Below are 24,863 nucleotides of genomic sequence, written 5' to 3'. Positions count from 1 at the left end.
CAAACTGCGACTGCAACCAGAATGCAAACAATACCTGCGTTTTATAGAAATGGACCGTGTTCCATTACATCACCTCAAAGCATTGGGACTAGCAAGCAGGGCTTTTGTCAACGTTCCAAATAACTGTTGATTTTGTCTCAATCCCTTTAAACTCTTACAAGAAAACTCAAGCTCAAGATGAATGTTACCTTTCGGCATGGCAGTGAGCCTAAGCACACTGTACATCTGAATCCGGCAGAGGGATCCCTTTTCCAAGTCGAGTTTATTTAAATGGCCCTTAACAACAATATCCCCTGGTCTAAACCTATCACCTGGGCAAGGAAATACTCAGAGAAAGCCCATTTGGGGAAATAAAAGGAAGAAACCTTGGGAAAAATCACAAATGGAGGGATCTCCCTTCCAGGATGACCTGGCTCCAAGGAATGCTGAGTGGGCGACATTAATCACGATATGATGATGCTATAAAATGTTAGTTTGAACAACATGAGAATCCATTAAATTAAATGAAGCAGTTTGAGGAAGTGTCCTGGTCAGTCGATGCAGAATCCTCCACATACACAGCTCCACTTTTGGTCATTGCCCCCAACAGTATCCCCTCTCCAAGCAGGAGCGGAGGGGTGGACGAGAGCAGAGAAGCAGTAAAAAAAAAAAAAAAAAAAAAAAAAAAAAAGGGCTTTTTTTCTTTCAGGTTTGGATTTTTATAAAGTCCTGCAAAGACCATACATACTTCAATAAATAATGGGATTTCTGTGTTAAATAGTTAAGTGTCCCCCCGCCTTTTTGCATCATCGTTATTCTTAGACCAAATAAATCACCATTTTGACTTTCCCAAGTTAAAAACATATTTTACAGATGTGATCATCCTGGTGAACATAACATTTGGTAGGTGACCCTGAAACAACCTCCCCATCTCAAGAGATTAGAATAATAAATAAGAAACAATCAGAATTATCTTTTAGAAATTAGGTAGGAACTGGCCTTCTGAAAAGTATTTTCGTCTGTTTTATAAATGTTTCCGTTTTTTAAACTGTAGATATAAATGAACCTTTCTACTATATAGATGATTATTGAGTTGCACCCGTACATATTAATTTATAGGTGTGCATGCTTATGCAACCAACTTGAGAAAGCGGATGTTGGATGAGCCTGGAAAACGAGAATTTTTTATCAAACTTAACATACAGACACCTCAAACCACCAGAGATAGATATATATATTTTTATATTTTAACAATATTTTAGTTTTGTAACTTCAAATTTTGTATTATAAAAATAATTTTACATTTTACAGTGTAGGTATAATCAACAAAACGATATACACTACATATATGTAATTTCTTTACGTATGGCATTCTGAAGAACAGTGGTGTAGGGGGGGATTCTATATTCCAAAAACACAAAATACAAAACATATCCAATCTAAAACGCTAGGATTGGCAACTATCATGTGACTTGAATGAAAAGTACCCGGTTTTCTTTTTCATTTCCTTTCGATACGCAGTTAGTCGCATACCTAATACACGACTGATGGCATCATCTAATCTCAGTGACGCTCATAATAACCACTCCAAGAAGTCAATGTTGACCACATGAACAACAGCAAACAATTGTGATTTAGCAACTTTATAACATCACATTCAGGAAATGAATCATTGAGTCATATTATCATAAACCGCTGTGATGAAATGTAAAATTGTTCCTGCTGAGCATTTCTATTTATTTATCCATCCATCCATCCATTTTCAACACCACTTATCCCGGTTAGGGTCGCGGCGTGCTTGAGCCTATCCCAGCTGACTTCGGGCAAAAGGCAGACTACACACTGAACTGGTCGCCAGTCAGTCGCAGGGCACATATAGACACGGACAACCATCCGCACTCACATTCACACCGTCACTAAGTGGAAACTGAACCCACGCTGCCCGCATCAAAGTCAGGGGAGTGTACCACTACACCATCAGTGACTTCCATTTATTCAGTCCACCTCATTTCATTGAAGGGGCTTGGCACAGTTGTAACACAGCATAACACAAATAGAGCAGAAGTTACAGCACCAGTTAGTTTACTGACTAAAGTAATAAAAGAAATTCATATCCGGTGAAACGAAAAACACTAACGAAAGGACAACATCCCTGAAAGTAACAGTAGGTATTAAAATGTAAATCAAGGGACAGTAACAGGTATAATACTTTGAATCAAAAAGTACTTGTGACAGCAGCGAATAAGTTTCACTCACTGAAATAAGAATTTAAAAACTCCATAGCTGAAAAGAAATACTACAAAACTCTATATGCTATGTTTCAGTTTAACAATACATGCCCATACAGTGTTTGATTTCATCAATGTATTAACATGAGAGCAGTTGTCAACAACTCCCACATGAAATAGTCATGTCATTACATGGCATCATGTATCCATAGACAATTCATTTTCACTTACCGTAATTCATATTGGTGAAATTGGCGACAAGACAACGCTGACATATAAAGGACTTACAGTCTACTTAAAAAAACAAAACAAAAAAAAGTTGACATTTACATCTGTTCACTATGAATAACACACATACTATTGTTCACTCATATCATTTCACAGTCTTGCGTCTTCAGTTCAGAGACGAAAACAATTTGCTGAAGGTCCAGACAGGGCATTGAAAGGGAGGTCAGTATGCAATCACAGGAGACGAACAGAGCCAAAATTAAGGCAGGTATCACTGCCAACCCAACTGGGGGTGCAGGCCCGGCTGGAGGGGGAAGGGGTTTCCTGGGCCTGCGGGGTAGTTGGTGAACACGTTGGGTTGAGGAGGTAAGCCCTCCAAAGCGGATGTTGGATGAGCCTGGAAAACGAGAAATTTTTATCAAACTTAACATACAGACACCTCAAACCACCAGAGATAGTTTCTGTGCGTACACTACACACAAAATGTTAGGGATATTGGGCTTTCGGGTGAAATTTTAGGAAGAACCTAAAAGGCACTACAGTACACCCCTTACAGATTAACTTCTATGCCTTTCTGTGGCTCATCAAGCTTCTCTGGATCTCTGTTGAAACCTGCTGATGACACTCGCCTATCCTCACTAGGGTCGCGGGCGTGCTGGAGCCTATCCCAGCTATCTTCGGGTGACGGGCGGACTAATTGTAATTGAACCAGGAAATGTATTGTTGTGAATTTTGCTATTCAACTCCTTGTTAGAGAACAGCAAGTTGTACATAAAAGTACTGAAACACCAGTTGGACATGTGCAGTGAAGGTTTAGAGAAGGTCAAATTAACTTCACCTCTAAAGGTTAGTGCATTTTAGACTTAGCCTGAAATTTCACCTAAAAGCTGATTGTCCCTACATTTTCTGAGTATTGTATGAAACTGTATGTGTGTGTGTGTGTGTGTGTGTGTGTGTGTGTGTGGTGTGTGTGTACCTGCAGCACGGCAGGCTGCATGGCTGGATTGTGGAGGCTACTGAGAGCGGCAGGGGAGGCAGCGGGAGAAAAGCCCGGGACACCTGGAAAGGACAGCAGGCCCGGGAAGGCGCTGCTTGCTGGAGCCTGGAGGCCGCCGCTCAAACTGGAATACATGTACCAAAATCACCATATATTTATTATTACCACCGTACTACTAATATCAGACTCATGCATCTTTTGTATCACTACATCATTGGAAACGTTTGTGAGAAAGTGTATTTTTATACAACCACACGATGTTTTGTCTTACAAAGCAAATATGTCCCTATTATATTCAGCCCCTGTTCAAATGCCAGGTTTTTGTGACATAAACAAATGAGACCAGGCTAGATCATTTCAAAACTTTTTACACCATTAATGTGACTTATGACTTGTGCAACTCAATTTAAAGTGAAAATAAACAACAGATAATGTCGTTGCACAAGTGTGAACACCCTTATAATTGGTAGCTGTGTTCAGAACTAACCAAACACATTCATACTACTGTTAAATTGGAGTCAGCACACACCGGCCACCATTTTAAGCGCCTCTGATCAACTCCAACTTAATTTCAGATGTTATAGTGGGCTTTTCCTGACATTTTTGTAGTCCCATTTTACAGCACAAGTCATGGTCCTCAGAGAGCTTCCACAGCATCTGAGGGATTTCGCTGTTCAAAGGTATCTGTCAGGAGAACCGTACAATATAATTTCCAAGGCATTAAATACAGTATACCATAGAACACAGTGTAGACAGTCATCATCAAGTGGAGAAATGGCATGACACTCACATTACCAAGAACTGGATAGCCCTCCAAAATTTATATGACAAGAAAAAAACTGGTCAGGGAGGCTGCCAAGAGGCTTACAGAAACATTTAAGGAGCTGAAGAAATTCCCAGCAAGTACTGGCTTGTTTAGTACGTGACAACAATCTTGTCTTTTTCATATGTGGCCAAATATTGTCACATCAAAATGTGCCACAATGATACCCCTACCCAAAAAGATTGAGCGCGCAAATAAAAGCCAAAGGTGCTGCAACACAGTATTAGTGTGAGGGTGTGCATATTTATCCAAACTAGTTATTGTATATATTTTTTTTTTTTCTCCCTGCCCCTTAAATTCTTTTTGGGGAAAATCTAGTGAGTTGTACAGGTTTATAGGTCTCATTGGTGAAAAAAGTTTTTAAATAATTAATCTGGGTCTCATTTTTTACATCACAAAAATCTGTCATTGGAGCACGGGTATGTCCCATGTTAACTTCAAGGAGTGGCTTGAGTTCATTAAGTTTTAAAAACTGATAGCTCACAATAATCATAGGGTAGGGCTACTGGACACAAAGTCCACACACTGCACCTAGGGCAGAGTAGATATCGCTCCAGATACAGTACACATAAAAAGCCGACACACCCCTGTTCAAATACTATACCTGTTTTTTGTGATATAAATAAATGAGACTAAGATAAATCATTTAAAAAGTTTGTTTCATCATTAATGTGACGTATAACCTATGCAACTCCATCCATCGATCTTCTGTATCGCTTATCCTCACTAGGGTCGCAGGTGTGCTGGAGCCTATCCCAGCTATCTTTGGACGAGAGGCGGGGTACACCCTGAACTGGTCGCCAGCCAATCGCAGGGCACATACAAACAAACAACCATTCGCACTCACATTCACACCTACGGGCAATTTAGAGTCTTCAATCAAACTACCACGCATGTTTTTGGGATGTGGGAGGAAACCGGAGTACTCGGAGAAAACCCACGCAGACACAGGGAGAACAACACACAGGCAGGGCCGGGATTTGAACCCTGGTCCTCAGAACTGTGAGGCAAATGTGCTAACCAGTCATCCGCCGTGCCGCCCCCTATGCAACTCAATTAAAACTTTATAAGTAGGGATGTGGCTGTGTTCAGAAAACAATAACATTCAACTTATGTAAAGAGAGGTCAGCACATACCTGCCACCATTTTAAGTGCCTCTGATTACCCCCCCCCCCCGCCCCCAACAAATAATTCAGCTGTTCTAGTAGGCTCTTCTTATCTTGAAAAGAAAATAATGTTAATTTCCCCTTCTTATCTTCCTGATATTTTCTTTTTTTTTTTGTCTTCCGAGCAAAGCAAATTTATTTATATAGCACATTTTATACACAAGCTAACTCAATCTGCTTTACATAATTAAAAGCGTTTAAAAACAACAACTTATAAACATTTAAAACAAAGAGGAAAATAAAAACTGAATTAAATAAGCATACAATTCAAGAAAGATCATTTAAAAGCGGAAATGCTCTAAAAAGCATGAGGGATAAAAAGAAGAGTTTTTAATCTGGAATTCAAAACATTCACACTTGGGGTTGTTCGCAATTTATTCCATTTGTGTGCAGTGGGACCATTAGACAATGTGGAAGGAATTAGAAATGCCAGACATCATGTATCCATAGACAACTGGGACTATGACAGGAAAATCTCGGGAGTTGGTTGACATGATTAGGAGAAAGGTTGATATATTATGTTTCCAGGAGACCAGGTGGAAAGATAGTAAAGCTAGAAATTTAGGGGCAGGATTTAAATTATTTTACCATGGTGTAGATGGGAAGAGAAATGGAGTTGGAGTTATTTTAAAAGAAGAGTTGGCTAAGAACGTCTTGGAGGTGAAAAGAATATCAGAGCGAGTGATGAGGCTGAAACTTGAAATTGAGGGTGTTACGTATAATGTGATTAGTGGCTATGCCCCACAGGTAGGATGTGACCTTGAGGTGAAAGAGAAATTCTGGAAGGAGCTCGACGAAGTAGTTCTGAGCATCCTAGACAGAGAGAGAGTCGTGATTGGTGCAGATTGTAATGGACATGTTGGTGAAGGAAATAGGCGTGATGAAGAAGTGATGGGTAAGTACGGCAACCAGAAAAGGAACTTGGAGGGACAGATGGTGGCAGACTTTGCAAAAAGGATGCAAATGGCTGTCGTGAACACTTTTTTCCAGAAGAGGCAGGAACATAGGGTGACCTACAAGAGCGGAGGTAGAAGCACGCAGGTGGATTACATCTTGTGCAGACGATGTAATCTGAAGGAGGATTACCGACTGTAAGGTAGTGGTAGGGGAGAGTGTGGCTTGACAGCATAGGATGGTGGTGTGTAAAATGACTGGTGGTGGGGAGGAAGATTAGGAAGACAAAGGCAGAGCAGAGAACAATGTGGTGGAAGCTGAGACAGGACGAGTGTTGTGCAGCTTTTCGGGAAGAGGTGAGACAGGCTCTCGGTGGACAGGAGGAGCTTCCAGAAGACTGGACCACTGCAGCCAAGGTGATCAGAGAGGTAGGCAGTAGAGTACTTGGTGTATCTTCTGGCAGGAAAAGACAGAAGGAGACTTGGTGGTGGAACCTCACAGTACAGGAAATCATATAAGGAAAAGAGTTAGCTAAGAAGAAGTGGGACACTGAGGAGATGCGAAAGGAATGCATTGAGATGCGACATAGGGCAAAGGTAAAAGTGGCAAATGCCAAACAAGAGGCATATGATGACATGTATGCCAGGTTGGACACTAAAGAAGGAGAAAAGGATCTATACAGTTTGGCCAGATGGAGGGATAGAGATGGGAAGGATGTGCAGCAGGTTAGGGTGATTAAGGACAGAGATGGAAATATATTGACTGGTGCCAGCAGTGTGCTAGATAGATGGAAAGAATACTTCGAGGAGTTGATGAATGAGGAAAATGAGAGAGAAGGGAGAGTAGAAGGGGCAAGTGTGGTGGACCAGGAAGTGGCAATGATTAGTAAGGGGGAAGATAGCAAGGCATTAAAGAGGATGAAAAATGGAAAGGCAGTTGGTCCTGATGACATTCCTGTGGAGGTATAAAAGTATCTTTGAGAGGTGGCTGTGGAGTTTTTGACCAGCTTGTTCAATAGAATTCTAGCGCGTGAGAAGATGCCTGAGGAATGGAGGAAAAGTGAGCTGGTGCTCATTTTTAAGAACAAGGGTGATGTGCAGGGCTGTAGGAACTATAGAGGAATAAAGTTGATGAGCCACACAATTAAGTTATGGGAAAGAGTAGTGGAGGCTAGACTCAGGACAGAAGTGAGTATTTGCAAGCAACAGTATGGTTGCATGCCTAGAAAGAGTACCACAGATGCATCATTTGCCTTGAGGATGTTGATGGAAAAGTACAGAGAAGGTCAGAAGGAGCTACATTGTGTCTTTGTAGATCTAGAGAAAGCCTATGACAGAGTACCCAGAGAGGAACTGTGGTACTGCATGCGGAGGTCTGGAGTGGCAGAGAAGTATCTTAGAATAATACAGGACATGTACGAGGGCAGCAGAACAGTGGTGAGATGTGCTGTAGGTGTGACAGACAAATTTAAGGTGGAGGTGGGACTGCATCAGGGATCATCCCTGATCCCCTTCCTGTTTGCAGTGGTGATGGATAGGCTGACAGATGAGGTTAGACTGGAATCCCCGTGGACCATGATGTTTGCAGATGACATTGTGATCTGCAGTGAAAGCAGGGAGCAGGTGGAGGAACAGTTAGAAAGATGGAGGCATGCACTGGAAAGCAAAGGAATGAAGATTAGCCGAAGTAAGACAGAATATATGGCCATGAATGAGAGGGGTGGTGGGGGAAGAGTGAGGCTACAGGGAGAAGTGATAGCAAGGGTGGAGCACTTTAAATACTTGGGGTCAAGCCTCCAGAGCAATGGTGAGTGTGGTCAGGAAGTGAAGAAATGTGTCCAAGCAGGTTGGAACGGGTGGAGGAAGGTGTCAGGTGTGCTTTGTGATAGAAGAGTCTCTGCTAGGATGAAGGGCAAAGTTTATAAAACAGTGGTGAGGCTAGTCATGATGTACGGGTTAGAGACAGTGGCACTGAAGAGACAACAGGAAGCAGCGGAAATGAAGATGTTGAGGTTCGCTCTCGGAGTGACCAGGTTGGATAAAATTAGAAATGAGCTCATCAGAGGCACAGCCAAGGTTCGATGTTTTGGAGACAAAGTTAGAGAGAGCAGACTTCGATGGTTTGGACACGTCCAGAGGAGAAATAATGAGTATATTGGTAGAAGATGGCGAGGATGGCGCTCCCAGGCAAGTGAGCTAGAGGAAGACCAAAGACAAGGTTGATGAATGTCGTGAGGGAAGACATGAGGGCAGTTGGTGTTCGAGAGGAGGATGCAGGAGATAGGCTTACATGGAAAAGGATGACGCGCTGTGGCGACCCCTAAAGGGACAAGCCGAAAGGAAAAGAAGAAGTTTGAGAGATGTCAAGTGTTTTTGCAAAATCTAGCCAGAATTGGATGTTTTTCTTGGCAAGATAAGGTTTCCAGCCTAACCCCATAGCACAGACCTATGAAGAAGACAAGAGAATGTTTGCACATGTACTGAACAGGCACGACTTGCCGGAAATTAATTGGCGGTACTTTAAATGGTGACAGGTATGAGCGGACACCCATTTAACATGAATTTGAATGTGATTGCTTATTTCTGAAAACAGCACACTTGTGTAACCACATTATCTTAGCTGTCTACTTTTACTTCCCCTACTTGAACGGCAAACTGGTAGCTATTTCTATGGCATCATAAAATTCATTCCAAATCTGAACAGAAGTAGCACAGTTGCCTAGTGGTTAGCACGTCTGCCTCTCGGTTCGGAGGTTTTGGGTTTAAATCTCGTCTCAGGCCTTCCTGTGTTCTACCCATGCTTGCCTGGGTTTTCTTCTGGTACTCCGGCTTCCCCCCGCATTCCCAAAACATGCATGTTAAGTTAAGTGAAGGCTCTAAATTGTCCATAGATGTGAATGTGAGTGTAAATAGTTTTCTACACCGCTTGTCATTCGGGTGACAGAAAAACGGAAGCCTATCTATCCCAACTGACTTGACGAGAGGTGCGTTACACCCTGGACTGGTCACCAGTCAATAAAAGGAGCCCTGCCGCAAATGCAGCTGTCTAAGAATAATTCCCAATGGTGATATGTGCCAAAGCACATATTTTAGATCAGAAAAATCTCACGGCATACAACCAAACAAAAATGTCACAAAAAGTACATATACTGAAATATTGATGATCTTGTCTTAATTGACTGAATTGGAAATTTACTTACTCAGTGTGTGCTGCCATAATTTATTTTGTTGTATAAATGGCAACAGATGCACAGCTTAATCATGTACCTTCTGCCATCTAGTGGAAGAGCATTTAATCGTTTTGTCTGTCACTAAACATGGCTCGCATAGATAGATGATAAAAGGTAATTTCCCGTAGCATCCCTGATGATGACATTGATAGATGAACAAAGATACATTATTTGTAGTAAAGAAATAATTTTCAGAACAATTAAATGAAATACGAAAATTTCCCATTGTACACCTGATAATCTCTCAGGGCAAATTTATGTGCCGCTGCACACTGGTTTGGTTGGGAATCATTAGTTAAATAAACGTCTGACATACCCAGGCTGGAAGTTGGAGCTGAAGGCAGATGCAAAACCGGGTAAAACCGGAGACGATGCTGGAACACCGGCTGCCGCTGCCGCCGCTGCTGCAGCCGCTTGCATTGGTGCCACCGACGCAATGGAGGATGTTGAGGCTCCTGGTAATCCCATGAATGAAGGCAACACGGGGCTCCCGGCACCGTGCCCTCCTGAAACTCCCAAACCTGTGAAAGCAGCGGGGCTTGCACCAGGCGGAAGGCCTGGGAATACAGAGGGAGCAGAGGTGAGGGCTAGGCTGAAAGGAGATGCCGCACTAGGTCCAGCGTTGGGAGCCAGGCCATGGAAGATGGAGTTGGGGGAAGGGTTCGAGATGTTGCTTGATGAGGAGATGGAGGTAGGAGGGAGGGAGGAGGAAAGAGCAGGGAAAGAGGACAGCCCAGGATAGTGAGGTGGTCCTGGGCTGGCAGACAAAGCCTGGAGGCCGCTGAGGGCGACAGGACTGGCGAGGGAGACTTGAGGAGAGCCTGGGGGGTGCGAGAGCCCCAACGAACGGGCCAGTGCAGCCTGGGCTGATCCCGGTACCACCAGAGGGCTAAGAGACGGCGTGCTAGAGCGAGATGTCCCCTTGAAAGCGGAGGGCACGGGGCTGTTACTGCCACTGCCACTGCCACCACCACCACTGTGTCTACTGATGGCGGCACGTTGCTGCTCGTGCTGAAGGAGTCCAGGCGGGCCCATGGCTGCCTGAGCCTGGGCAGAGTGGGCAGGGGAGGGTTTGGGGCTGGGGCCTGGGGTGGAACAACTCGGAACCACTGGAGTGGAGGACCCAGAGGCGTTAGATGGCGTTTCAGAGGGGGTGTAGCTACGGATCACTGAGCCAGAGTGGTTACCTGCTTGTGGGTGTACACTCTGAAAAGGGTGGTCTGTAGACTGGGAAAAAGGCCTCTGCTGATTTGATCCCATGGAGTTCATCTGAGACAGGACATCGGCGCCGCCGCGGGAGGTGGCGGGGGTGCCTGGTTGAGAATGAGAATGGAAAGGCGAAGGGGAGAAGCCCCCACTGCCAGGAACAGGAGTTCCACAAGGGGTACCTGAGGGGGTGTGGGCTTTTATGACAGAAGATGGTGTAGGGGTCTGCGGACCTGCTTTAATGACAGATGGTGACGGAGCGGGTGACAGAGAGTGGTGAGAGGGGACCATGCCGGGAAAAACAGGTGTGATGGGAGTTGTAGGGGGTGGCTGAGAAGGGGAGGCCTGCGGTGGGGCTGGGGTGGACGGGGTGGAGCCATGAGGAATTAGCAGCGGCACGCTGTTGACTCCTGGTGTCTTGTTCTGGGGATTGCCTGGTTTGGCGTAGCCTAATGATGAAAAGACATCAAGATTACTGTCAATCTGTCCTCACATGACATGACTAGTGTTGCCTTGAGATACGAGTTTAATTTGTTCTCTGACCACACTTGTATCTCAAAACACTCAAATCATCTATTCCCATTAAAAAGAATGGGAATACATTTAATCCATTCCAGGCCCCTCAAAAACAACCCCAAACATTTTTAACATGATTTTTTAAAGAACTATCGTACTCAATAGTATTGTATTGCACAAAATCCCACAGTGATAACATTTGCTTTCCACATAACCTGCAAGCACGGAAAATGTGAGCACAAAACATGACTGCACCACTGTATTGTCCTCCCATGTTTTTCTTCTTCTGTGGGGTTTATTGGTAGATGGCAAATCATCTTAATGGCACATTACTGCCACAAACTGATTTTGTACTTCCACTGCAAGGAAATCAATGTGAATTGATGTTGGCTAGATATTTTGAAGTGTGTTGTCGCCATCTAGCTGTGGGGGTCTGAAGTGGGCTTGTATCTCAAATTTTGCTCGTCTTTCAAGACAAAAAAAAAAATGGTCAAGTGACGGCTCAAATCTTGGAAAAAAAAAAATCACAAGTCAAGGCCCTTGTATTTCAAGGCACCACTGTACTCTTTTTAAAATCACCAATGCAATGGTACAATCATTTACAAGTGCTCCAACTTGTTTGTTGTTTTTCGAGTTACAAGCCATTGCTTGGTTGATTTTTCTATGTGGTTATTAGTAACAATTTACATTACATGCGAGATTCAGATACCCCGCTTCTCGAGTGATTTGAGAAAAAAAACATCACTCACTAGGCTACACCTCTGAAAGGCATACATCCAACAGAAATATTACAGTATTTTATAAAACTAGTTTTTTCCCCCAACTTGTTTACATTCTCCTATGGTTTTATACACTACAGTGCTATTTCTCTTTATTCAAAATATGGTGGTGGTTTTTGGGGGCTGGAAGGGATTACAGTAATGACATTTCAATTCACTTCAATGGGGAAAATGTCTGTCTGTCTGTATTGAATAGTCAAGGATGTTACAGTCCAACATATAAAACAGAGAAAGTAGAAAGAATAGAGAATAGAGTGATTCCCCACGTGCAAATTTAAAGGTTACCTTTGGGGGGGTTGTCTTATCATCATGGTTCCTTTGCAAATTCAGCTATTAACTGGACTTATATCTTCCACTTTGTTTGACAATAAGAAATGTCATAAAAAATACTGACTTTATTTGTGGTTTTGGCCACATGACCTCCCCCCCACCCCAAAGGCCCTGAAACATGGATTTTCAGTAAAAAAAAAAAAAAGAAAAAAGAACAAAGTGATGCAAGTTAAGAGTCCTCTCATGAGCTGCAAGCATGAATCCAGAAAGAAGGCCAGTAATGGCATTAGTCTGAAGCTATTTGTGCCATAAGCAACGAAATAATAAAATGAATATCTACATTGACTGACCAAAAAACACAGCACAATATTGATGCAGTTAGAATATTTCCTCAGATACCTTGACTATGCCACTACCATGTGTGTCTGAAGAGTAGACATGGCATTGGTAAAGCTGAAGTTTATCGAGAGTTTAGAGAGAAAGTCCTAATGTATGTAATGAGGATCATTCAGGAGCATAAGCCATTTGAAACTATTAAATATTATGTAATTGCATCATTAAAATGTACTCGTACAACTGAAGGGCTCCCTCTTATGAATGCCTGGTGCTCTGCAGTTGAATAAATGTCACTCCTGTCCACTAAATGAGGAAATATAGTAACTACAATTCAGGCTGTACTTTGGGATGGTATTGTATTGTACTGCAGTAAACTTTCTGTCCATCAAGAAATCCAAACACAGAAGACAATGTCAAAGATGCCGATGTTTCTGATTCCCAACATTAGGGGCGATGAATAGATCCTTCCAAAATAACCAGAGGTTGGTCGTAAAGATCTAAATTTACTGTGTTACAGTTAAGTAACTTTTTGGAAAACTTGTACTGTAGTTCCATGACCATAAGGCGCACTTAAAAGTCTTACATTTTCCCCAAAATGGACAGGGCGCCTTATAATGCGGCGCGCCTTATGTGTGTCAAAATCTGTAAATGGTGTTGTGTGACTTAGATGAGCCCTCCGCTTGACTGACTGTGAGCATTTCCTGCCGACACGGTGCTTATATAGAGGAAAGGCGGATGTGACTGAGGACAGCATGCGGACGTTAATGGGGGAAAGGTGCGCGTGAAAGAAGACGCCAAAGGCCCGCCCCCAGTAGGTATATAGTGCTGGTATGTGCATTGTGCAAAACAACATCGGTTTGGCTAAGGATCCCCGAAAATGGTACCTACAAAAGAGACACTCTTACGAAACACAGTTCAAACTGCAAGCTATCAGTTACGCAGAGGAACATGGGAATCCAGCACCCGCGAGAGAATTCAAGATCAACGAATCCATGGTTCGGGAGTGGAGGAAGCAGAAAAACGAGCTTCGCCAAGTCAAGAAGACGAAGCTGAGTTTCCGCGGAAAAAAGGCGCGGTGGCCCGAGCTGGAAGACCAACTTGAGCAATAGCTTAATTATCAAAGAACAGCTGGGAGAAGCATCATTCCTGAACAGCCCCCAGCAACCGAACAACAAGTTTTGCTCCCGCTGCCTTTTTAAAAACATACATGCTCGCGTATGTTTTAGCGTGCATGAATGCTACCGTACGTTTTAAGCTAACGTATGTTTTACCATGCCTGCGCCTAATAATACGGTGCGCCTTATGTATGTGTTGAATACAGAAATAGACCCCGTAACTGAGACTGTGCCTTTTAATACGGCACGCCGTATGGTCGTGAAAATACGGTACTTGTCAGAGATGTTTTAAATAGTGCTACGAAAAAATGAGTCGCCGATTCAGCTCACTTGTGAATTCGCTCAAAATTGGGAGTGATTTTCACCTCAGTTCATTCCAGGAAATCGTGAAGGTTGGCATCTTTGTACTGTATTGAAATTAGCACTGAATTAAATTGGAAAACTCTACAGCCTTGATATGTACCAGGGGTTTTCATTTTCTGGTCATTCAGTGCACCTGAAATTAAAAAAAGAATATTGTGCACCTGAAAGTGAAAGGGCATTAATGCTGCAGAAGCGCAGGTAAGCAGCATGCCAGCATCTCAGACAGTGGGCTTCAATAGGGCTTCTATTTGCTCACACACATACACGCCTCTCTGCTGAACCATACCTGCTAGTTTGTGGGCAGAGTTGTATGGGGGAGGGGGCACATTGGCCGTTATGACCCCTCCCATAGAAACAAGGCCGGCGTTGTTATACGCACCTGTGTAGCAGTTGCAAATATTGTCATTGTCCACCACAGTCACACACACACTGTACCACCTACAAAGTAACTATATCGTAATCAAACAGTATCAGACTTTCCCGCCATCACTCACCAGTCTTGGACCTTTTTTTTGTCATTTGTCTACAGAAGATAGCTTAGTGTGTTTGTGCGTTGCTTCTTACTTGGTGCAATGGTAGAATGGGGTCTGCACGGAGGTATGGGGTAGGGCACGGGCCGATGGGGATTGTAGCTTGAAGGGAACTACAAGACAAGTCACACTAAAATGAAAAGAGGTCATTCACACAAAAGGCAGTTCTACTTTGTGACTGATCCAGTCACCCTTGAGCCATAAAATGGAGAGAAATTGATCAATTGTACAAGTTGTGCACGAAGACATTTTTGTTTAGTCTCACTTTGCAGCCGTACAAATTTATTTTAACATTACACAATCCCATTACTTACAGGTTTGGAGGGTCCGATTATTCGAGCAGCAATCCCTTTCCCCTCCATACTGTTAGAAGTGTCATCTTTCTTCTCTCCTTCTTTCTTTATGGGAGGGATTCCCTGTAATTACAAGGAGAACACACTCAGTGAAATAAAAACTGCCAGCCTTACTGTATGAAATAAACAAGTAGAAACAGCACAAAGGCCCCCCCCCCCAAAAAAAAGTTATCTACTCCAATCTCATGTGATTCCCTTCAATTTTAAGGGTGCGTCGTAGGCATTACATTTCGTTTTCGGTATTATAAGGGTGTGTGGTTGAGCAGAGCAAATTGTGACACCGATCCCAATGCTTCATAGTCTGCAGAATTGACGTAGAAACATCTCAACATGGAACTCGGTACTTACTGGGAATGTGCCAGTAACTAGACTGGGTCTGCCTTTTGGATATGGATTTCCTGGTATCATACCGCAGGATGAGATCATGGCTACAGGAGCCTTGCAACCAACTTTACATACCTAGTGAAAAAAGAAAACGGTGTGTCACTTAATCCTGTATGTTAGTAGAGATGACAAGTAACGTTAGAAAAATAATATATTGTGGGGAAACAATATGTTCTTCTTCAGAATACATCAATTTTTTACCGCACGTATGGTGGAGCCTATCCCAGCTGACTTTGAATGAGAGGCAGTGTACACTCTGGACTGGTTGCAAGCAAATCAAGTACGCAGATAGACAAACAGCCATTCACATTCACCTATTGCCAATTTATATTCAAATAATTCAACATCCATCCATCCATTTTCCTCCGCTTATCCGAGGTCGGGTCGCGGGGGCAGCAGCTTCAGCAGGGAAGCCCAGACTTCCCTCTCCCCAGCCACTTCCTCCAGCTCTTCCAAGGGGATCCCGAGGCGTTCCCAGGACAGCCGAGAGACATAGTCTCTCCAGCGTGTCCTGGGTCGTCCCAGGGGTCTCCTCCCGGTGGGACGTGCCCGGAACACCTCACCTGGCAGGCATCCTAATCAGATGCCCGAGCCACCTCATCTGGTTCCTCTCAATGCGGAGGAGCAGCGGCTCTACTCTGAGCCTGTCCCGGATCACCGAGCTTTTCACCCTATCTCTAAGGGAGAGCCCGGACACCCTGCGGAGCAAATTCATTTTGGTCGCTTGTATTGTGTTCTTTCGGTCACGACCCACAGCTCGTGACCATAGGTGAGTGTAGGAACATAGATCGACCGGTAAATCGAGAGCTTCGCTTTTCGGCTTAGCTCCTTCTTCACCACAACGGACCGATACAAAGTCCGCATCACTGCAGACGCTGCACCGATCCGCCTGTCGATCTCCTCCACTTGGGGCAGGATCTCAACCCCGATCCGGAGAGAGCACTCCACCCTTTTCCGAGTGAGGACCATGGTCTCAGATTTGGAGGTGCTGATTCTCAATAATTCAACATGTATGCTTAAATGTGGGAGCAAGTCAGAGTACAAGGTGAAAACTCCTACAAGCATGGGGAAAACATGCATATGCCAGACAGGAAGGCTGTAGCTGAGATTTCAACCCTAAACCTCGAAACTGTGAGGCATACGTGCTAACCACTCTAACACCGTGCTGCCCTATACAATGCATTTACATGTAAACTTGCAGTTGACTTCTTAATGTCAAGAAAAAAAAGGGTATAATTCATTTAAATACCTGCTCCAGGATCCTGCGTGCGCGCTTCTTCTCCGACAAGTGTATGCGAAACATATCTTCCACAGGACGGTAATTGTGGGCATCTGAAATGTTCCTGCAAAGGAATGGAGAAACCTAGCAATTTCACACCCAAACACACTGAACAGGATGATCTTCCAATTGGCTCAGCGTTATATTAACTGATGCACTCACAAAGCGATCAGCTCCAAGACAATAAGTCTGTCCTTTGAAAATGTGAAGCAATTCAGAATGTTGGCAACTTTGGTGGTGGGGATTGCAACCATTTTCTACAAGAAGAATAATATATTATACATGGCAGATGACAAAATGGCAAGACTACATGCGTTTTACATGTTTTCATCTTTAGAATTATAACTTCAGTTTACGTTAATTCGTTTTTATAGATTTTATATAATACAGATTGACTAACCATGTTCTATAAAACATTACTTACATGCTGCAGAGCTTTTACTGCTTTAATTTGTGGTTCTGCCCAAGAGAAGTATTTCAATATGTCCATGACCTGCAGATGTTCAAGAAGACATCTTACAAAACTAGACGTAGTATATGCTGCTTAGTACTGCAGTTTGCGAGTGGGTCGATTAATCATATACAACTGCTGATTACCTGTTCGCTGGAAAAGTATCCATGAACCTGCTCAATGGCTTTAATCCGTTGATCAGTCAGGACACACTGAATGATAAACAAATGGAGCAACCAAAAAGGCTTATGAATGATTTGACTGTTTATCATCACTACTGTGTTGACTTGTCACTAAGCAAATTTTACCTTCTTTATTTCATCCAAGACTATGTCAAATGATTTCTTATCCATGATAATCGAATTAAAATTTCGCCTGTTTTTAAATGTATCACATGCGTGGTAAATCCAAAATTCAAAATAGATCTGATACCGCTGTTCACGATAATTTAAGATGACTTAAAGTATATAAGGCCAAACAATTCTGGCCCGAATATATTAGTATAAGAAAGCATATTCAAAAGCATTTAATAATATCAGTTAATTTCAGGCACTTCTCATTGATCGCACGCAACACAACTTTCCTCCAGTTGGAACAATGACTTCCCCCCAAAAAAGAATAGCGACAATAACGAGTGCAGTGCACAACCTGCCTGCATCACATTCCTAACAACAAGCTAGTCAACTTTAGCTGCCCCGTTTACGACTAGTTGAACTAAAAGGCGTTATGCATTGGGAAAAACGAGTTTGCTGGTCTGTTTTATTTGTTATCTTTTAAACCCGGTACCAGAAAATGTTGAAACAATGGGATAAAAATAAATTTTCTTTAAACAAAACCGCGACGAGGACGATAGCTCCGATGCTAGCTTACACTGACAGCTGACGCTAGTCACGTCAACATGGTCAAGGACCACTGCAAGGTAACTAGAAAGAACGCCTGATAGACTGTTGCATTGAATTTAGAATATTTGAGAAAATACAACCTATAACCAAAACATATTGTATATATGATTTATGATATATCATAATAATTTCAATTAACATTTTTATGAACCGCTTTAATTGTATAACTGTATAATTTTTGAAAGGCAGCGCCGGGGCCGTTTTAGACGTGTATAACAGGAAGTAAACAAGCTTAGACGCCCGAGTGCGTTTTAGTAGGGTAAATCTGACCCCCAGTATCACAGAAATGGATCGGTTTTCTTGGTCAAACGGTTTATTGGAAATTAACGAGACTTTAGTAATACAACAACGGGGTGTCAGATTGTATGATGGTGACGACAAGGTATACCTTTAATTCCCCGAGTTATACGATGAATCCTGTTTATAGCTTAAATTGTACATTAATCTAGCTTCAGTTTTGTCATATTTTAATGAAGTATGTATCTTGCACTGATATAGGCTAAACTAGATATTGGAATTGCCTTGCTGAGCACCCATCGCTTGATTTGGAGGGACGGTAAAAATCATGTAAGGGGGCTGAGAACTTATCTTTGTATTGTAAACACAACCGCCACACATTTTACTGGTCTGTCTCATTGGGACTTGTGGGATCTCTGTTGTTTTTCACAGGACTGCTGTATTTCCATGCCATTGTCACAAATCATATTTTTTGAGGAGCAGGCTGCAGGAATAGGGAAAAGGTAACTATGTACATTGCAAAATGTTGTGTTTTTAATTGGAAGTGACATTTCCATTGCATGTATTTGCCTTAAACATATTTTGTGTACTGCTGAATGTTTTGTTCTTATGTGTTGCAGTGCAAAAATTGTTATACACCTGCATCCAGTACCTGCTAACAAGGAGCAAGGTCCCTACCAAAACAGCAAGTTTTCCTACATCAAGCTCTCTTTTAAAGAACATGGTCAGATTGAGGTAAATACCACACCGGGTTGTTACTTTAGAGTGCCTCTGGATACTGCCAAGTCATGGGTGGAAAAATTTAATGTTGGGGCCGTGATTTGTCAATTAGGCCCACTTTGATGTAAAAGATTTACTTGGTTGTTTAATTCCACACTTGATGGGTGGGCAGCCACTCAGGAAACCCAACTATTGGAGTACAAGCACTTTAAAAAGTCTGTTTTCTTTAGTATGTCCCCTTAAAACAGCTATTGTGCTTTTTTTTATCTTCAGTTTTTCAGGCGGCTAAATGAGGAGATGACTCAAAAGAGATGGGAGAACACACCCGCTTCTCAACCCATCCCAACAGGAGTCGGCCCACAGGTTAGCCCACCCCTCCTATTCCTTCCTGCTGTGGCAACTTAAAATGTGATGACTCATTTGTTTATTCAAATTATGTCCCACATCATGGCAGTACTGCATCCAATTCATATCCAGACTTGTTTCATCTGTTTGTTTGTTTTTTAACCACTGAGATGAATCAGTGTCAGAACCAGCCATGTGTCCCCTTCTTCACAAGTATAACTCAATTGGTTAAAATGACAATTGCATGTGGTGCAATAGTCTAACATTAGCTAATTAATCACAATGTCCTTTACATGACAAGAGTTTACGTTTCCTCCAATGTAATTACATGCATGCAAGCATTTAACTGTATGGAACAATCACCACAAAACGCACATTTAGCTAGCTGCCGACTACATTTTATTCCCTGCTCTCTCGTTTCGTTTGCGCTGAAAATGTTCACATTTTCCCCCTTTCCTTTCCATTGTGGTCTTGCAGGCAGGAAGGATACGCGCAGTCGGGATTGTTGGCATTGAGCGAAAGATAGAGGAGAGGAGGAAAGAAACGGACAAAAACATCTCAGAGGTGTTGTAAAATAAATTGGTTGACCATGTTAAGTCCAATGTTGTGGCCAAAGTAAGGAAAATGCATGTGCAATTAATCGATTAATGCTGTGAATATAAACATTTACTTGAATTGTGGCAATTTTATTTCTTTTTAGGCCTTTGAGGATCTCAGTAAGCTGATGGTAAAGGTAAAGTGCACTGCATTTCTCTTGTCAGCTCTTATTTTTTATTATATAAAAACAATTTGTTGTATTTTATGTTCAATTACTAGTTGTTTGTTTGACGCATCGTAGCTCCCTATTTTGTTGGTTATTTAGTGGCTTTTATCAGGTGTGTTTCCTCCGTGTCAAACAGGCCAAAGAGATGGTAGAGCTGTCCAAATCTATAGCTAACAAGATAAAAGACAAGCAAGGGGACATAACAGAGGATGAGGTGATAACTGGCGCTAATCAAGTTCTACGCTTGCACATATGACACACACATGATAACGTGTTGTTTATTTCTGCTTTAAAGACCATCCGCTTTAAGTCATACCTGCTCAGCATGGGTATCGCTAACCCCGTCACTAGGGAAACCCATGGCTCAGGCACACATTACCACATGCAGCTGGCTAAACAACTGGGAGATATGCTCCAGGCCCCTCTGGATGTAAGCATTAGATACCATTTAGACCGCCATCTTAAATCCTTACTTATTTTATTGCGCACCAATTTCTGCCATTTGCTATGTTCTCAGGAACGCGGAGGCATGATGGCGCTCACTGAGGTGTACTGTCTGGTCAACCGGGCTAGAGGAATGGAGGTAATCCTACCACCGAAAAAAACTTCATGGATTTTGCTTGGAATGTTGACATGTTTTAGAACACGCCAATTTTCCCAAATGTTTTTTTATTGCAAGTCCAGCATTCACATCCATTGAATAGCTTGAAATTGTACAAAGTTAAGTGGTGAAGTGTCACAGGTTGAAAGAAAACAGGCAAGATTACACCAAACTGAAAAATAGTTTACGTTTCAGAATTATACAAAAAAAGGCACCCTCTCCAGACATCGAGCTGGTTTGGGATGAACTGGACAGAATATTAAAAGAAAAGGAAGTGCCACGCATTTATGGGAACGTCTAAAAAGAGTTTAAAAAAACTTACTGAAGAATATTTGATTTCCATTGTAGAAAGAATGCCACGAGTGTGTTCAGCTGTTATGACTGCCAAAGACGGCTACTTTAATGAGTTGTAACTTGAATTACGTATTTGTTCTGTGCTATTATTTCAGAATACAATGTGACATTGAACTGCATGAATTTCAATCAAAATAATGGAAAAATTGGGGTGTTCTAAAACTTTTGACCGTATTCCCTTTCTCACAGCTTTTGTCCCCAGAAGATTTATTAAATGCATGCAAGATGTTTGAGTCTTTGAAGCTCCCATTGAGGTGAGTTGTATTTTTTTTAAGATTCCCATGAATATTTCCATGATAATATCAAATAAATTAATTAGTTCCAGGTTGAAACTATTTCCATCATAAAACCTAGAATTACACAGGCAATATTTGTAAAAATATATTTTAACATTAACTGCCGTTAACCACTATATAATAGAACAAAACACCTCACAGACACGTAATGGAGAGAAGAGGAAGGTGTTTTCAGAGCAATCCCGTCACCTAGTGGTGTTTGATAGATATTGCTGGAATGAGTTGCACGATTAACCTTTTGTTTACTAAGCAGTTGTTTATTAAAATTAATTTGTGTAGGGCACTGTAACTTGTAATTGAAATATAATTGTACTGATCATATTGTACTGAGCAGCCAGACCTCTTTTCTATGTCCTCGTAAGTTTCATTTCTGGTTATTTGATTGTAATTCAATGTTTACTCTTTGCATCTTGTTGGCATCCTTCTGCCTCGAGTGACAAGGGATTTATGCACTGATACAAGTCATGCTATCACTGGTACATTTATGTGGTGACACCCAAAAAACGCGCAAAAATACAAAAACACACTGATGGAGTCTTAAGACATATTTTTCCAGAACATTTGGGTTGAACTCCAAATTGTACCACTTTTAGAGCTCAACTTTGGAGCTTCCACAGTATGTGTAAGGGTGGGAATAGTTGACCTACACAGAAGAACCAGCCAGACTTTTCCTGTCAGGCTTCCTGTTTTTGAAAGTGTTGACCACTTCCTGTCACTTCCTAGGTTTTTGCACCAAACACTCCCTGTTAGTCTTACACACTGCTTCTTTACTTAAATGGCAAAAAAAAAAGAAAGAAAGAAAAAAGAAATGGCATGACAAAAGATATAACGTTATAACATGACACAAACTTTTGCCCCCGTCCGTCCGTGCAGGCTGCGTGTATTTGACAGCGGCGTGATGGTGGTCCAGCTGCAGTCTCACAGCGAAGAGGAAATGATCGCCTCAGCGCTGGACAATGTGAGCTCCACTGTTACAAACACGCTGCAGTATTTTTTTGTTTTGTTTCCACCCTCCCAGATATTCTGTAACATCCTTCAATAATATCTGGAAACAAGTCATGTTTAAACAAACAGTTTTTAACTAACGATGCCTCACTTTCTCCTCCCTTATCAGGTGTCAGAGAAAGGATCTTTAACAGCAGAGGAATTCGCTAAACTCTTGGGTCTCTCAGTGCTTCTGTCTAAGGAGCGGTAAGTGTCTGATATACAATGGCGTGCAGTGGAACCTCACAACTGGTATTCCCCAAAAATGGAAAAACAAGCTTCACAAATTGTACAAAACATTCACTGTGCGTGATGTCAACATATTGCATACCTCACTGAAGTTCTGTTGAATTTTATTTATTCAGCAAAGTTATCTCAAGGCACACCCCTCACACATTAAGAGACCAACTGAACTTTGCATGAGCAAAGAACTAGGCGACGAAGAAAAGGAAAACTCCAACTCAGGAAGAAACCTCGAACAGACCCGAGACTGAGTGTGGGGCGGCCGTCTGCTTCTACCGGTTGGGTTGAGGGACAGCAGATAGACCAGGGGTCACCCACATGGTGAATAGTGGACAGTGCGGTTTCCTAGGAATGTTGTAGAAGTGATCATTTGAAAATATAAACACGTGTTGAGATTTCTAAAAAATAATGAATGTTGGTGATTATTGTGAGAAAGTATTACCGTGATCAGTGTCAATCACATAGATGTATATAATTAATTGTGAAGAATAACAGAAAGGTAATTTGAGCTAATTTGTTATTGCAGACCCCTGACAGAGGGATAGCAGGGGTAAAGGATAAAGTAACAATGTGTACTGTATATGTAATAGCAATAAAAATACTATTGTGACTTAGCATTATTAATGGTATTGGTACTACTAAATTAATGGTAGCAGATGTAAAAGTCTTGCCGTTGTTGGCTGCACTTATGGAAGCGCAGGCACCTACTACTGGTTAAAGGGGAAAAGAAACAACAACTGTAGTAGCAGTGTTGTTGTCTGTGGCACAGGAAGCAAGGGTACCTGATACAAGCGGGCTGAATGAGAGAAAGGTTAGTGACATACACTATCAGGGTCATCACAGTTAAACAGAAATATTTCAGGGCTCGTCATCACAGAGACAAAAATCTGAACTGAAAAAGTTCAGTGAGAATCAAAAGATAACTCTACTTTTGTTTTGTTTTGTTTGGCTTTTGTAAGACTTATCCCAAAAGAAAAGCCAGCCCTAGTAAGTGTGTGGTTTTTTTTTTTTTTTAGCAAAGAAGAACGTCCATGAAGCTAACGGCTAAGGTTAGCACTGTTAGCGCTGTCCTCTTGCAAACGAACCACCGATGTGTCTCTTAATGATTATCAAAGACAGAAAGATGTAACAAAAATGTTCTGATGCCGACAGACACTGGAAAATATTATTTTCTAGGGGAAAACTTGTTTGGGGGGGATGTACTGTATTTTATTGCTTTGTTTTATATGAGATACGTGATATAGAAAATGGACAGACAGATGGGTGATGCCTTCTTGTTCACTTTATTCACTTTTCCCTCCTTATTGCAGTTTGCTACTGGCTGAAAAGATGGGCCACCTGTGTCGAGACGACTCCGTTGAGGGTTTGAGGTTCTACCCAAACCTCTTTTGAGGCGTTTGCATCTATCATGAATTACATAGAAATACATCCGAACTATCACGCAAAGTGTAATCTCTGCATCATATCATGTTCAGAACTATTTTTGCGCGTGTACCCATTCTTCCCAAACCAAAGTGAAATATGCTGTACAAAATGGAGCTTGCAATAGAATGGTGATCATTACTCACAGTGTGTCAGAAAGACATTGTTGTATGAATTAATATGTTGAAAATCATGTTGTGAATAAATCCCACCTGGGCCACTTTCATTATTGGTGTATTTACTACTGCCTGTGGTCATTTTCATTGTAAGAGAAGCTCCTGTCTCTTCTGAAAGGGTTCTTTTGAGGTAAAATCAAAGTATGCAGGCCACACTGATTAGATTATCCTGCCACGTGGTTTAATTGGCGCAATTGGGAGATGAAATGAGGAAGGACAGGTTATCCTAATGAGGCCTAAATGCACAAGTTAACTGATGTGCATTGTTTTATACTGTAGTGCAGGAACTGGAATATCTAAGCAAAGGATGAAATGTTTGATGAATATCTGATTGTATTACTTTTCCTTCTTATTTACAATAAGGTCAACATTTTGATGCATTTATGACATTTTATGTCAAGCAATAGATGAGCGAGTTACACTGTGTCTGTGCTTTAATACACTTGCTCTCAGAACGCATGGGTCGGGATACAGAAGATGTCAGGTGGGATGCATTGTCGTCATCTGTAAGTGTGATACAGGTACCACTAGCGGTATGTGAAGAAACTCTAAATTAAATATTCAAACTGTGCATAATGTTACAGTGGCTTCAACCTTTAAAAATCCAGTACAGTACATTTGTTAAGTACAGTTCAGTTGTATTTAACTTTTAGGTACAAGACATTTGCATTTCATCTTTTGGAACTTTTTAAAT

At 42.0% G+C, this 24,863-nt stretch overlaps 2 protein-coding genes across 3 annotated transcripts; one reads left to right on the top strand and one right to left on the bottom strand.

The window, feature by feature from the left end:
- Positions 1 to 1,606: 1,606 nt before the first annotated feature.
- proser1 (proline and serine rich 1) lies at positions 1,607 to 18,026 on the bottom strand. 2 transcript variants are annotated; one of them, XM_061751930.1, is made up of 12 exons: positions 17,435 to 18,026; positions 17,273 to 17,338; positions 17,100 to 17,168; positions 16,838 to 16,932; positions 16,646 to 16,739; positions 15,361 to 15,471; positions 14,974 to 15,075; positions 14,694 to 14,772; positions 14,416 to 14,508; positions 9,861 to 11,199; positions 3,412 to 3,556; positions 1,607 to 2,832 (listed from the first exon to the last, which is right to left on the bottom strand). In XM_061751930.1, the coding sequence occupies exons 1-12, from the start codon at positions 17,477 to 17,479 to the stop codon at positions 2,707 to 2,709; spliced, it is 2,364 nt and encodes a 787-aa protein (XP_061607914.1). In that variant the 5' UTR covers positions 17,480 to 18,026; the 3' UTR covers positions 1,607 to 2,706. The 2 variants fall into 2 exon arrangements, with proteins under 2 accessions (XP_061607914.1, XP_061607915.1); XM_061751931.1 differs by lacking the exon at positions 14,416 to 14,508.
- Positions 18,027 to 18,244: 218 nt separating this feature from the next.
- vps36 (vacuolar protein sorting 36 homolog) lies at positions 18,245 to 24,219 on the top strand. Its single transcript, XM_061752419.1, has 14 exons — positions 18,245 to 18,410; positions 18,527 to 18,595; positions 18,698 to 18,768; positions 18,886 to 19,000; positions 19,259 to 19,348; positions 19,808 to 19,894; positions 20,031 to 20,063; positions 20,230 to 20,307; positions 20,389 to 20,523; positions 20,611 to 20,676; positions 21,238 to 21,302; positions 22,218 to 22,302; positions 22,459 to 22,535; positions 23,882 to 24,219. Exons 1-14 carry the CDS (start codon positions 18,315 to 18,317, stop codon positions 23,961 to 23,963), a joined length of 1,149 nt encoding a protein of 382 aa, XP_061608403.1. The 5' UTR covers positions 18,245 to 18,314; the 3' UTR covers positions 23,964 to 24,219.
- Positions 24,220 to 24,863: the final 644 nt, after the last annotated feature.

This window comes from Phyllopteryx taeniolatus, chromosome 17 (assembly GCF_024500385.1).
Source record: "Phyllopteryx taeniolatus isolate TA_2022b chromosome 17, UOR_Ptae_1.2, whole genome shotgun sequence".
Lineage (NCBI taxonomy): Eukaryota > Metazoa > Chordata > Actinopteri > Syngnathiformes > Syngnathidae > Phyllopteryx > Phyllopteryx taeniolatus.
Note: the sequence above shows the minus strand (reverse complement) of the source record. Positions and strands in the feature narration are given on the sequence as shown.

What these genes read in the sequence shown, in the direction of transcription:
- proser1 (XM_061751930.1), bottom strand. Translation starts at nt 17,479, where the DNA reads ATGGATAAGAAATCATTTGACATAGTCTTGGATGAAATAAAGAAG. An exon ending in GATACTTTTCCAGCGAACAG is followed by an intron (nt 17,169 to 17,272) that starts GTAATCAGCAGT and finishes GAACATCTGCAG; the next exon opens with GTCATGGACATATTGAAATA. An exon ending in CCATTCTACCATTGCACCAA is followed by an intron (nt 14,509 to 14,693) that starts GTAAGAAGCAAC and finishes ACTGCTACACAG; the next exon opens with GTGCGTATAACAACGCCGGC.
- vps36 (XM_061752419.1), top strand. Translation starts at nt 18,315, where the DNA reads ATGGATCGGTTTTCTTGGTCAAACGGTTTATTGGAAATTAACGAGACT. An exon ending in CAACAGGAGTCGGCCCACAG is followed by an intron (nt 19,349 to 19,807) that starts GTTAGCCCACCC and finishes GTGGTCTTGCAG; the next exon opens with GCAGGAAGGATACGCGCAGT. An exon ending in CGGACAAAAACATCTCAGAG is followed by an intron (nt 19,895 to 20,030) that starts GTGTTGTAAAAT and finishes ATTTCTTTTTAG; the next exon opens with GCCTTTGAGGATCTCAGTAA.